Raw genomic sequence first — 12,780 nt, forward strand, 5'->3', positions numbered from 1 at the left:
CAACCACGGTAAATATACTTTCAAATACTGTATTTTAACATTTAATACAGAGCTCATGGTATGTATATAGAGAGGGGTATAGTACTGCATTAGCTAGGCATATTTTTAACATCGAGTCTCATGCAACCAGAAAGCAAACTTATCCAGCATTAGCCGATCCCCATTGGTACCAGATAACCAAGATTCTACTGTATGTCCTTCTACAATCCTTTATAAAGAGACTTGGTCTAGTATTTCTGCCTTCTTGTCATTTCCCATACTTTACTTGGACACATCGGTTAGCTTCATATGATGTTTTGCTCTGTTTACGCAATTCATTAAATAAAAGTTTTAACGTGATTAACAGCTCATTGCCCACTCACCTTTTCTTTTCGGTGTTTTTCTTCTTTGGAAACATTGTCAGCAGGAGCTATGTCACCAACAATACATTCAGCCATGTCGTGTACAAGAGCAAGACGAATGCATCTAGAGGAGGGGAAAGAAGGCACAAATAAAGCAATGGAACTCTAGTTTTAAGATATACGCTTTGTCATCTGTTTTTATGAATGTTGTGCTTAATCAGATGACTGAGCATCACAGCAATGAAAAGTAAATGTGCAAAAAGGTGATGTTTACTATGCTTAAAGAGAACCAGAGATGAAGCACCCTCATGTATTTTATTACATTTATCAGTGGGAACATGACAGTAAACACCTACCCTGCTTTTAGTTTCATTGTTATCTGCTTAATTAGTCTATTAGCAACTGTGATAAGAATCCACCGACTATTCAGTCGAGGTTTGACCTGGAATCATTATAGCTGAGTCACTCTGTGGAGTCCTTTCAAGCCCAAGCCTTCCCCCTCCTGGCTTAGATCTTCTGCTTTGCATACTGAGAGCTGTGATGACATGGAGGGGGCTGCTCCTGAGAGAGAAGCTCTGTGGCTGTAATATAATCCCTGTGTGCTCTGTGTGCACTAGATTCTCATAGGAATGAAAATGCAGTTATTATCAGTGACACTTCCTACAGGCAGATCATACCAATATGAAAGCACATAGATGAAAGGCTGCATTTAGCCTAGATAGCAGCCTAGTCTCATATAGCCTAGACAGCACATCCAGAACACCTCATAACCTGGAAGCAGAAGTGATATGAGCCGGCGGCCATATTTGATTTTTCCTGGAGCAATAATGGATAAAAAACACTAAAAAAAGGCACACCAGAGCGGCAAAATTATCAGGTAGAGCATTTATTCTTTACAAGCTATCAACTGAGATGTTTATTTTGTGTGAAACGTTCATCTCTGGTTCCCTTTAAGCATGAAAATCTCCTTTGCCTACTTGTAATACATACATCCTTTAGGAAATGTATAGAGAGTGTATACAGCAGCCTTTCTCAACCTTTTTACCCTGGAGGAACCCTGCAAATAACTTTTGGATCTCAAGGAACCCCTGAAAATTTTTTTTTGATCTCAAGGGACCCCTGCATTTATTTTGCAGGGGGCATGGTCTTTAAAAGTAGATGAGGCTGTTTATTTCACAACCCCCTATTACACTGCCACTCATTATACTGTCTCCTTATTCTAGTGCTTTTTATTAATGTGCTCATTATTATTCTGACCCCCAATGTATTGCTTCTTTTTACAGTATCCCATATTATAATGTGCTCTATTATACTTCCCCAACAATTTAGGGAGAATGCCAAGGAACCCCTGCAGAGTACTCAAGGAACCCTGGGGTTCCAGGGAACCCTGGTTGCGAAAGCATGGACAGAACTCTAGTTTCATATCCCAGCCACGGCACCATCTGCATATTCTGCCAGTACAATAACCTTTATATCTCCGCCTATTTCAGTTTCTGCATAGACACTGATACTTTGAAATATCAATAGCAGATGTTTCACATAATATTTATGTAATTTTCAAGTAACAGTGCTGTCCTAGTCATTTCCCCAACATGCACCTACTCTGGATACATTAACGTAACATGTTTACCTTTAAGTACCGTACATTTTTATCTGGTCACGTTGCAAGACTACCTTCCCCATTTCCTATATTTACCATTTCACCGATTTTAATATAAAATAGTAATAGTGAGGCCATGGTTTTTATTTTTATTGGAAGCCTTATACACTGCTTAAAAAATAAAGGGAACACTTAAACAACACAATGTAATTCCAAGTCAATCACACTTGAAATCAAACCGTCCACTTAGGTAGCAACACTGATTTACAATAAATTTCACATGCTGTTGCGCAAATGGAATAGACAACAGGTGGAATTTATAGGCAATTGGCAAGACATCCCAATAAAGGAGTGGTTCTGCTCATGGTGATCACAGACCACTTCTCAGTTCCTATGCTTTGGGGCTGATGTTTTGGTCACTTTTGAATGCTGGTGGTACTTTTACTCTAGTGGTAGCATGAGACGGAGTCTACAGCCCACACAAGTGGCTCAGGTAGTGCAGCTCATCCAGGATGGCACATCAATGCGAGCTGTGGAATAAAGGTTTGCTGTGTCTGTCAGCGTAGTGTCCAGAGCATGGAGGCACTACCAGGAGACAGGCCAGTACATCAGGAGATGTGGAGGAAGACGTAGGAGGGCAACAACCCAGCAACAGGACTGCTACTTCCGCCTTTGTGCAAGGAGGAACAGGTGGAGTACTGCCAGACCCTGTAACATGACCTCCAGCGGGCCACAAATGTGCATGTGTCTGCTCAAATGGTCAGAAAGACTCCATGAGTGTGGTATGAGGACAGGAAATCCACAGGTGGGGGTTGTGCTTACAGTCCAACACCGTGCAGGACGTTTGGCATTTGCCAAGACTGGCAAATGTGCCACTGGTGCCCTGTGCTCTACAAAGAAAGCAGGTTCCCACGGTGCACTTGACAGAGTCTGAAGACGCCACGGAAAACGTTCTGCTGTCTGCAACATCCTTCAGCATGACCAGTTTGGCAGTAGGTCAGTAATGGTGTGGGTGGCAGTGGCATTTTTTTTTTGGACACAGCCCTCCATGTGCACGCCAGAGGTAGTCTGCCATTAGGTACCAAGATGAGATGCTCAGATCCCTTGTAAGACCATATGCTAGGGTGATTGGCACTGGGTTTCTTCCAATGCTAGACCTCATGTGGCTGGAGTGTGTCAGCAGTTTTGCAAGATGAAGCCATTGATGCTATGGTCTGACCCACCCATTCCTGAATTCAATTGAGCACATCTGGGACATCATGTCTCGCTCAAACCACCAATGCCTCGTTGCACCACAGACTGTCTAGGTGTTGGTGGATGCTTTAGCCCAGGTCTAGGAGGAGATCCCTCAGGAGACCATCCACAACCTCATCAGGAGCATGCCCAGGCATTGTAAGGAGGCCATACAGGCACATGGAGGCCACACACACTACTAGAGCCTCATTCTGTCTTGTTTTACGGACATTACATCAAAGTTGGATCAGCCTGTAGTGTTTCTTCCACTTTAATTTTGAGGGTGACTCCAAATCCAGACCTTAATGGGTTGATAATTTGATTTCCATTGATAATTCATGTGTAATTTTGTTGTCAGCACATTCAACTACAGTATGTAAATAATGAAATGCTTAATAAGAATATTTCATTCAGATCTAGGATGTCTTATTTTTGTGTTTCTTTTATTATTTTGAGCAGCGTAGATCAGGATGTCACCACTGATAGCTTAGTTGACTTCACTGTTATTCAAAGGTATGTAGCTGATTTTTTTTCATCTCTATCTGCACACAATCAATAAAAAGAAAACCTTTTAACAATCAATTTCTCATTCAAAATAGATTAATAAATGACTTATTTTAGTAGATTTTAATTTGAATTGATTTTTGTTTTTATTAAAAATGAATATTTAATCTAGTTAAATGCTGCATAGGTTATGCCTAAAGGCGTCCATACATATATTGAGGTTTCTTCTCTATATCCGACAAATTCAATCACTCTGATCAAATCGGCTATAAATCAAGTTCCATCCTAAATTGATAGAATTGGTTGATGGCGCCGGAAGTCACGTTGCGCGATTGGTGGTGGGTCAGGAGCTGAAATATATTGAAAATGTGTGCCTAGAGTGTGAAAGGATTCGATACCTTTCATATCAGATTTGAGAGGGATCAATCAGGTGGTCAAATCTGGTGCCATCTATGTTATTATCTACATTAGTATGGCCACCCTAACTTTGCAAAGAAGATCTTACATGTAAAAGTCATTCCTGATACACAAAAAACAATTTCCCGACAGGCTAAATCAATAATTTACCATATGTCTGATTGGCTCCCGATCGAGAAAGGATCCATTTTGTGTAGTAGTGATCTGGAAATTGATCCCGTTCTTGATCGGAGGCTGATCGGAGGCTGTTTGAAATGATCGATTCATGTGTACCAGGCATGTAAGTTTCATTCTAAGCAGAAATGGTTTTGCCTGAATAAATAGACTTGAGTGCAGTACATTTATACTCAACTTTGCATATATTACTGCATGGAAGAGCCCATTCTCAATATCAAATGTCATGATCCTCCTTTCTCGTACCTGCTGGTCCTATACAACTATATAAGGAAAGCTTCATTACTAAGTTCCAACATTTTATAAAAGTAAACTGACAAACAAGTCACAGAGGTGAATAACAATTATCTCAACTAACACATTCTTTATGACATTTTTTTTTTACTGAGTACCACCAATGATTACTAACTCACCTATCTTTATTTAATTTACTGTCTTTGGTCAACATTGCCATGACTGCCATCCTATACATATGATCTGACACACTTTCTGGCTGCTCCACTTGGCGGTATACCCATCCTGTCCTTGGTACTCTCTAGATAAAAAGAAAAAAAAACTGTTAGATGTGTGTTAAATGTGGAAAGTAAACTGGACTTACCCGTTAATAAAAATACAGAAAGGCTACATTTAAGGCTTACGGTACCTTATATACACATAATTAACTGTCCATTCCGGCACCACAGACTCCACTCTGCTAACTGCTAATTGTGAAGTCATGACTACTGCCAGAGTCAGATGGGAAAAAGCTGGGCGTACCTATTATCGCGCCGCCGGTGAGCCGTATGACGGCTCACCCTACTGCAGCTCAAATCCCTGGCGGCGTTAAATACTATTCCCCCTCCAAGTTGTAGCAACTCAGAGCGAGATGTAATTCAGGGGGCTGGCATTCGCCGGATCCCTGAATTACTCTTGCGCGGGGACGCGCAGCATAGCAATATCGCTATGACGGTGCCCAGCTTTGGCACAGAGTGCCAAAATGTCTTGCTTCAAAAGCTGGATCTGTCCCCCCTGGAACGGACAGGTTATGTGTATTCAAAGCTTCCCTGATGCATCACTCCAAATAGGAGGACAGGAGAGGAAATGAGGGGCTGCTTCGCTGGTGGGGTGGAACTGAGTGAAAGGCTGCATGGTTAGATCCTGGAGATTCTTAGACTGCAGCGTTAGAACAAAGCGTTAGAACAAAGGTCAGCGACAGCCTGCCAGTAAGGATAGCAGGATTAGAACAGAGGAGGGTAACAGGCTGTCAGGGGGATGGCAGTATTAGAACAGAGGAGATTAACAAACTCAAGCAACAATTCCTGCGCTGCCTTAACAGACTGATGGTGTTCAAAATAGTTAATGCTGTAGGTGCTGCTCTAGATACTAGGTGGTGCCAGAGGTCCTGTGCAGAGAATCGAAAAAGAAAGGAGTGCTCCTCTGGTGCATTAACTTTTTAATAGATAAAATCACGCTTAACATTACACTTACAGTGTTTGGGGTATAAGAAAGTGCATCTCATCAATAGTAATTCATCTGTTTCTAGGTACAAAGACTTTGTTGATCCATGTATTTCTCTCCATTAGCAGGCTCTAATATCTTCACTTTTCATATTCTAATATGAGACCTGGACTTGAACATATATACTTCACCTGAGCTCCCCTCCAGACTTATATTACTATTTCTATTGCTCTTCCATTTTTTAAGCCTACATTTTGTATATTACACTGTTAATTACTCTATGCGCACCTTTTGTACTGATAATTAACAGCTGTACCTCTACTCTCTTTTTCCAAAATTTTAAATAAAAAATAGTGTTACAAAAAAAAAGAAAAAAAAAAAAAAAAAAGAATGTGCATCTCAGGCTTGCCAGCGAGTCCTCTCTCCTCTCCTGTGCTTGGCCAGAGCAGCAAGAGCGATGTCAGCATGGAGCGAGGTACGGTGGGTGGGGCCTGGTCGCGCTACAGCCGTCTGATGTCACTACGCGTTTCAGCACTAACGGCGTCAAAGGTGTGGCTTATCGCCGCAATGTGTAGTGACGTCAGATGGCTCCAGCGCGACCAGGCCCCATTCAACGCACCACACTGACATCGCTCCTGCTGCTCCGGCCAAGCATAGGAGAGGAGAGAGGATTCGCTGGCAGGCCTCAGAGGAGAGTAACAGGCTGCCATTAGGGATACCAGGATCATAACAGAGGAGAGTAGCTGGCTGCAAGGGAAGATAGCAGGATTGCAACAGTGAAGAGTAACTGTCTGCCAGTAGGAAAAGCAGGATTAAAACAGGGAAGAGTAACTGTCTGCCAGTATGGATAGAAAAATTAGAACAGGGGAGAGCAACTGTCTGCCGGTGGGGATAGCAGGATTAGGTCAGATGAGAGTAACTGGCTGCCATGAGGATAGCAGGATTGGAACAGAGGAACGTGGCTGCCACTGGTATAGCAGGAATAGAAAAGAGAAGGGTAACTGGCTGCCGGGTGAGGGGGGTAGCAGGATTATGAAATATGAGAGTAACTGTCTGCCAGTGGGGATAGCAGTATTAGGACAGAGGAGAGTAACTGGTTGCCAGGAGGATAGCAGGATCAGAACAGGGGAGAGCAACTGTCTGCCAGTGGGGATAGCAGGATAAGAACAGAGGAGGGTAAGTGGCAGCCACTGAGATAGCAGGATTAGAACAGAGGAGGGTAACTGTCTGCCACTGGGATAGCAGGATTAGAACAGAGGAGGGTAACTAGCTGCCACTGGGATAGCAGGATTAGAACAGAGGAGGATAACTGGCAGCCACTGGGATAGCAAGATTAGAACAGAGGAGGGTAACTAGCTGCCACTGGAATAGCAGGATTAGAACAGAGGAGGGTAACTAGCTGCCACTGGAATAGCAGGATTAGAACAGAGGAGGGTAACTAGCTGCCACTGGGATAGCAGGATTAGAACAGAGGAGGGCAACTGGCAGCCACTGGGATAACAAGATTAGAACAGAGGAGGGTAGTATACACTACCCAGACCATCTATAAATTAATAAATACCTCAACCTGATTTTCTCAAAATCCGCCACACTCCCTAACCTGGACATCACACCCTTCCCCCTCTCCGACCATCACCTTCTCACTTTCTCGATCTCCCCATCATGCTCCCCGCACCCTCCACCACCCGCAGGTCGTTGGCAGAGAGATCTGCGTAACCTAGACCCAACTGCACTAGCCAACTCCCTCCACTCCCTCACATCCACCCTACCAAACTTTACCTGCCCAAACCAAGCTGTGGCCCAATACAACCAGGCCCTTTCAGCAGCCCTAGACATTGCTGCACCCCCCACATTCCGCCCCAGCCGTCCCATCAATCTGGCACAATGCTCACACTCGCAACCTCCAAAAACAGACACGTGCCTATGAACGCAAATGGAGGAAATCCTGCCTCAACTCCGTCTTCTTGGACTACAAGGCCAATCTGCAGCTGTTCTATTCCACATTAACTGATGCTAAACAAAAATACTTTGCTGCCCTGATCGGATCCCAAGCCTCCAACCCTCAGCGCCTCTTCAACTCCCTCCTTAACCCCACCACTCCTCCCCCCACCTCCGCACTCTCAGCCACTGATCTGTCCACCCACTTTACTGACAAAATAGAGAGCATCCGACGGGAAATCTCATGCCTCCACTCCACCACTTCTTCCTCTCCCACCTACACCTCTCCCCCACCCCACCCACCACTCACTGCCTTTACTCCTAACACAGAGGATGAAGTTAGCCATCTCCTAGCCACTTCTCCTGCCACCTCCAGCCCCCTAGACCCTGTGCCATTCAACTGCCTCCGTCCTCACTTCCCTGTCCTCACCTCTCTGTTTAACCTCTCCCTCTCCACGGCCACCTTCCCCTCTGACTTCAAACAGGCCACTGTACTTCCCCTACTTAAAAAGCCCTCACCAGACCCCTCACTTGCATCCAGCTACCGCCCTATCTCCCTACTCCCTTTTGCATCTAAACTCCTGGAGCGTCTAGTCCACCAACGCATGACCCATTACCTTGACTCCAACTCCCTGTTTGATCCCCTACAATCAGGATTTCGGCCAGCCCACTCCACCGAGACTGCCCTCACCAAGGTCGTCAATGACCTCACACTTGCCAAGGCCGAAGGAAAATACACCATCCTTCTCCTCCTAGACCTCTCATCAACATTCGACACTGTCGATCACTTCCTGCTACTCCAGTACCTGCAATCTGTGGGTATCCAAGACCTTGCCCTAGCATGGTTCTCCTCCTACCTCTCAAATCGCTCCTTCAAGACCTCCTTCAATGGTTCCTCCTCAACCTCCATCCCACTTTCAGTTGGGGTCCCCCAAGGCTCTGTTCTTGGTCCCCTGCTGTTCTCCATTTACACCACCTCCATCGGAAAACTCATCTCCTCTATCACCTATATGCAGATGACACCCAGATTTACCTCCACACCACTGACCTCTCCACCAGCACCATGGAGAAGGTATCCTCTGGCCTCTCGGCTATTTCATCCTGGATGTCTGCCAGGTTCCTAAAATTAAACCTGGATAAGACTGAACTCCTAATCTTCCCACCCTGTGCTGCCTCACCCCCCACTGACCTCTACGTCACTGTCAATGGCACAATCATTCATCCAACCACACAAGCCCGCTGCCTGGGTGTCACCCTGGACTCGACCCTCTCCTTCACCTCCCACATCCAAACCGTAGCTAGGGCCTGCTATTTCCACCTACGCAACATCTCCAAGATCCGGCCTTTCCTGACCCCAGACACTGCCAAACTCCTTGTCCATGCCCTCATCATCTCCCGCCTGGACTACTGCAACTCCCTCCTGTCAGGCCTCCCTCAAAACCGCATAGCCCCCCTACAATCCATCATGAACGCAGCAGCCAGACTCATCTACTCCTCCCACCGCTCTGTCTCCACGACTCCCCTACGCAAATCCCTTCATTGGCTTCCAATTCACTTCAGAATTAGCTTCAAGGTCCTATGTTTGGCCTACAAATCCATACACAAGTCCTGCCCAAGCTACATCTCTGACCTGGTCAGCAGATATACACCTGGCCGCCCACTTCACTCCTCCAACAACCTCCTCTTAACCACCCCACACATCTCGCACTCCCATGCACGACTGCAGGACTTCACTAGAGCTGCCCCCATCCTGTGGAACTCTCTCCTACTGCCCATCAGGCCCGCTCCCACCTTCAACACCTTCAACAAAGCATTCAAAACTCACTTCTCCAAGGAGGCCTACATCAACTCAACACTGCCCTAATCCTTTCTGCCAATAACTTCTTGCTGCACCCCCTCCTTTAGTGTCACCAACCCCTCCCTCTAGATTGTAAGCCTTTGGCAGGGCCCTCTCCCCTTGTGTATCATACTTGACTGTGTGCACTTTACCCAGAATTTGGAACTTGTTACCACTACAGTTTATGATCTGGCATTGTACTACTGTCTGCATTGTGTTGTGTATCTTTTTGCTATTACCTGTATTGTTGTATCTATTGTCTATTACCTGTATTGTTCTGTCACCCCTGTTATCATTGTCTGTAACCTTATTTATTGTACAGCGCTGCGTAATATGTTGGCGCTATATAAATCTAATAAATAATAATAATAATAATAATAAATACCTTCAACCATACACTGCCATTCTAATATGGGCCACGGGCACCTCTAGCTACTTAACCACTCTATGACCGCCTAACGCCGACCGGCGGCCGAAAAGTGGCTCCCCCAGGACGTCAACAGCAATAGAGTCAGCACCGTCCAGTATTCTTAAGCTCTTTTATTGATTAAAATAGCATGATGTATGCTGCCAGCGACAGCCCCGCTGTTTCGGTCCTGAGACCTTTCTCAAGCTGTTCAGTTTGTGCATCAAGCTACAAAGTAAAATCAGTGAACATATATAGGCACAATTCCATATGTCAGCCAATCACAATCAGGCACACCTAGCCAATCAGGATGCAGAGGCTCTCACACGGACCTGATAGAGAACTGAGGTCCCAAATATGCAAATTATTCCACCCCATAGTAGCCAAGCAACTCTGCCTATTTCACAACTCCTCCCCCTAATAGTAACACGAGGAAGTACAAAGTAATCGGAGTCCCTGCTATTCATTATATCCATCTGGATCATAAGTGCATCAAGTATCCCTACTATACATACCGGAGTATTTCCCCCACCGAATACCAGAGGTCCAGGATCGAGCAGCTCCTCTCCATCAGAGGCGTCAAGTCCTGGGGGCAGAGATTAGCACAGATGCGCGCGCTTCCTCGCTGAGTTACGAAGCTGCCTGCCAGCCACGATCGGACCTGGCAGGCTATAAAAATAAAATAAAATTAAACAAAAATGGCCAAAACAGCTTGTACAGTGCTGCGATCTAGTGTGGTGCTGTGCAGGGGACAGCTCAGTGACAGAAGAGGCTCAGAAAGTGATCACTCTCACAGGCTGATGCCTATGAGAGGTGATCGCAAGGATTGGATCTCAGGGGGAGGGATACATTTAAAAAAAAAATGCAGCAGCAATCAGATGCCACCAACAGAAAGATCTGTTGGTAGCAAGAAAAGGAGACAAGATTTATTTGTATGCTAAGTTGTATGGTCGTGCAGTGAACTGTTAAAGCTGCAGTGTGCTGAATTGTAAAAAATGGCCTGGGCACTAGGGGGGGTGTAAGCCTGTGGTCCTCAAGCGGTTAAAACTGAGGTTCCTCTAGCTACCTAATACTTGGGGGCACCTTTAGCTACTTAATATTGAGGGTACTTCTAGCTACCTAATACTAAGGGGCACCTGTACCTACCTATGACGGGCAAGGGAAGTAAGGGAGACATGACAGCTGGTTTGGTGGGAGTTTGTTGGTTCACGGGGGAAAAGTCTAAGGTGCTACGACAACTGTCCCTATAGGCTCCTGTGAGGTAAATCCAGCCCTGCTCATATAGTCCCTTCTTTATTGATAAATAGTGAAAACGGGCAGCACGGTGGCGTAGTAGTAAGCGCTCTTGTCTTGCAGCGCTGGGTCCCTGGTTCAAATCCCAGCCAGGTCAACATCTGCAAGGAGTTTGTATGTTCTCCTCGTGTCTGCGGGGGTTTCCTCCGGGTACTCCGGTTTCCTCCCACATCCCAAAAACATACAGATAAGTTACCGTAATTGGCTTCCCCCTAAATTGGCCCTAGACTACAATAAATACACTACACGATACATACGACTATGGTAGGGATTAGACTGTGAGCTCCTCTGAGGGACGATTAGTGACAAGACTATATGCTCTGTACAGCGCTGCGTAAGATGTCGGTGTTATATAAATACTAAATAATAAAAATAATAAAAACAGTTCAACATATTTCACCATACAAAGGAGATTTATCAAGAAAAAATAAGTGTGTGTGTGTCAGTGCATAGTGCTGAGCAACACTAAAGGTGCAGCTGTCCTGCATGCTATAAAAATGGCAAGAATAACACAACAATGGAAAATAGAGCAGCACTTAAAAGTATAGGTTTTTCCAATGGATAAATTGCAAAGAATGTCAAGGTTTCAGGTGAAACCTCATAAGGAAATTCCACCAATGTGATTGGTTAGTTTTAACAATTTTCTAATGACAGCACCATCAAACTTTTAGGTTATGTTGTAATAATCATTATGCCCACACTCTTTGGCCAATGACAACATGTCACGCTGTAGAGGGTGCTGTGATTGGAAAACTGTTCGCTTTCAGGTTTTGTAAAGCGCTTTTCTCCCATAGGACCCAAAGCACATTGAGTAGACTAGCACCAGTGAGTATAGTCACCATCAAAAGGCACTCAGAAACTGGTGGAACCTCTGACAGGAAGAGGTCTGGCAGACACAAAGCAGAAGAAGCTCAGACGCCACTGTGTTGAAAGAACGGGCAAGCTTGAACTTTAGGCGACACCTGCACACACGCTAGATTCTTGGTTGAGACGGTCCTTTATGACATCCGAGTATTATCTAGCGTGACCTAGCTTAAAGGGAATCAGTAACTTCAAAATTAATTTAAAAAAAATATATACTTGGTAGGGGGATGACTCTGGATCCCAATGAAGCTTTCCCCATCCTCCTCAGCCAGCCTAATCCAGCACTGGCACCCCTGAACAAACGACAACATTTGCTGCTGCGCACAGGTGCACTAGCGGCTTACCGCCTGAGCTACGGCAGAAATAACTGAGCCTGATTGGGTCCACTCTACTGACCAGGCGTAAGCTTCCACTGGAGCCTGAGGGGAAAGCGGACTTTTGAGGGTCCCATTGCTGGATCACCTTTGCTGAGCACGGGGGGAAGCCTTTTGGCGCTAGTCTACTTGGGCAAACTCGGCCCTCCAGCTGTCACGGAACTACAAATCCCACAATGCATTTGCCTTTATGAGCCATGACTTTGGCTTTCAGACTCCTGCAATGGATTGTGGGACTTGTAGTTCCTTAACAGCTGGGGGGCCAAGTTTGCCCATGCCTGACTTAAGGGAACCCAGCAGGAAACACTATTAAGGTAAAAGAGGCACCCTGGTGTATGATGAAAGCCCCCTACTCCTAGGGA

At 45.4% G+C, this 12,780-nt stretch overlaps 1 protein-coding gene across 2 annotated transcripts in view; it reads right to left on the reverse strand.

The window, feature by feature from the left end:
• Positions 1-12,780, reverse strand: part of HDDC2 (HD domain containing 2) — a 74,182-nt gene that overhangs the window by 54,820 nt on the left and 6,582 nt on the right. For both annotated transcript variants that reach the window (XM_068279476.1, XM_068279478.1), the window contains exons 2-3: positions 4,683-4,804; positions 363-465 (exon numbers count right to left, since the gene is read on the reverse strand). In XM_068279476.1, the coding sequence (XP_068135577.1) occupies positions 363-465; positions 4,683-4,804 (225 nt within the window). The remainder of the gene's footprint in view (positions 1-362; positions 466-4,682; positions 4,805-12,780) is intronic.

Source organism: Hyperolius riggenbachi, chromosome 4, assembly GCF_040937935.1.
Source record: "Hyperolius riggenbachi isolate aHypRig1 chromosome 4, aHypRig1.pri, whole genome shotgun sequence".
In the NCBI taxonomy this organism is placed as follows: Eukaryota; Metazoa; Chordata; class Amphibia; order Anura; family Hyperoliidae; genus Hyperolius; species Hyperolius riggenbachi.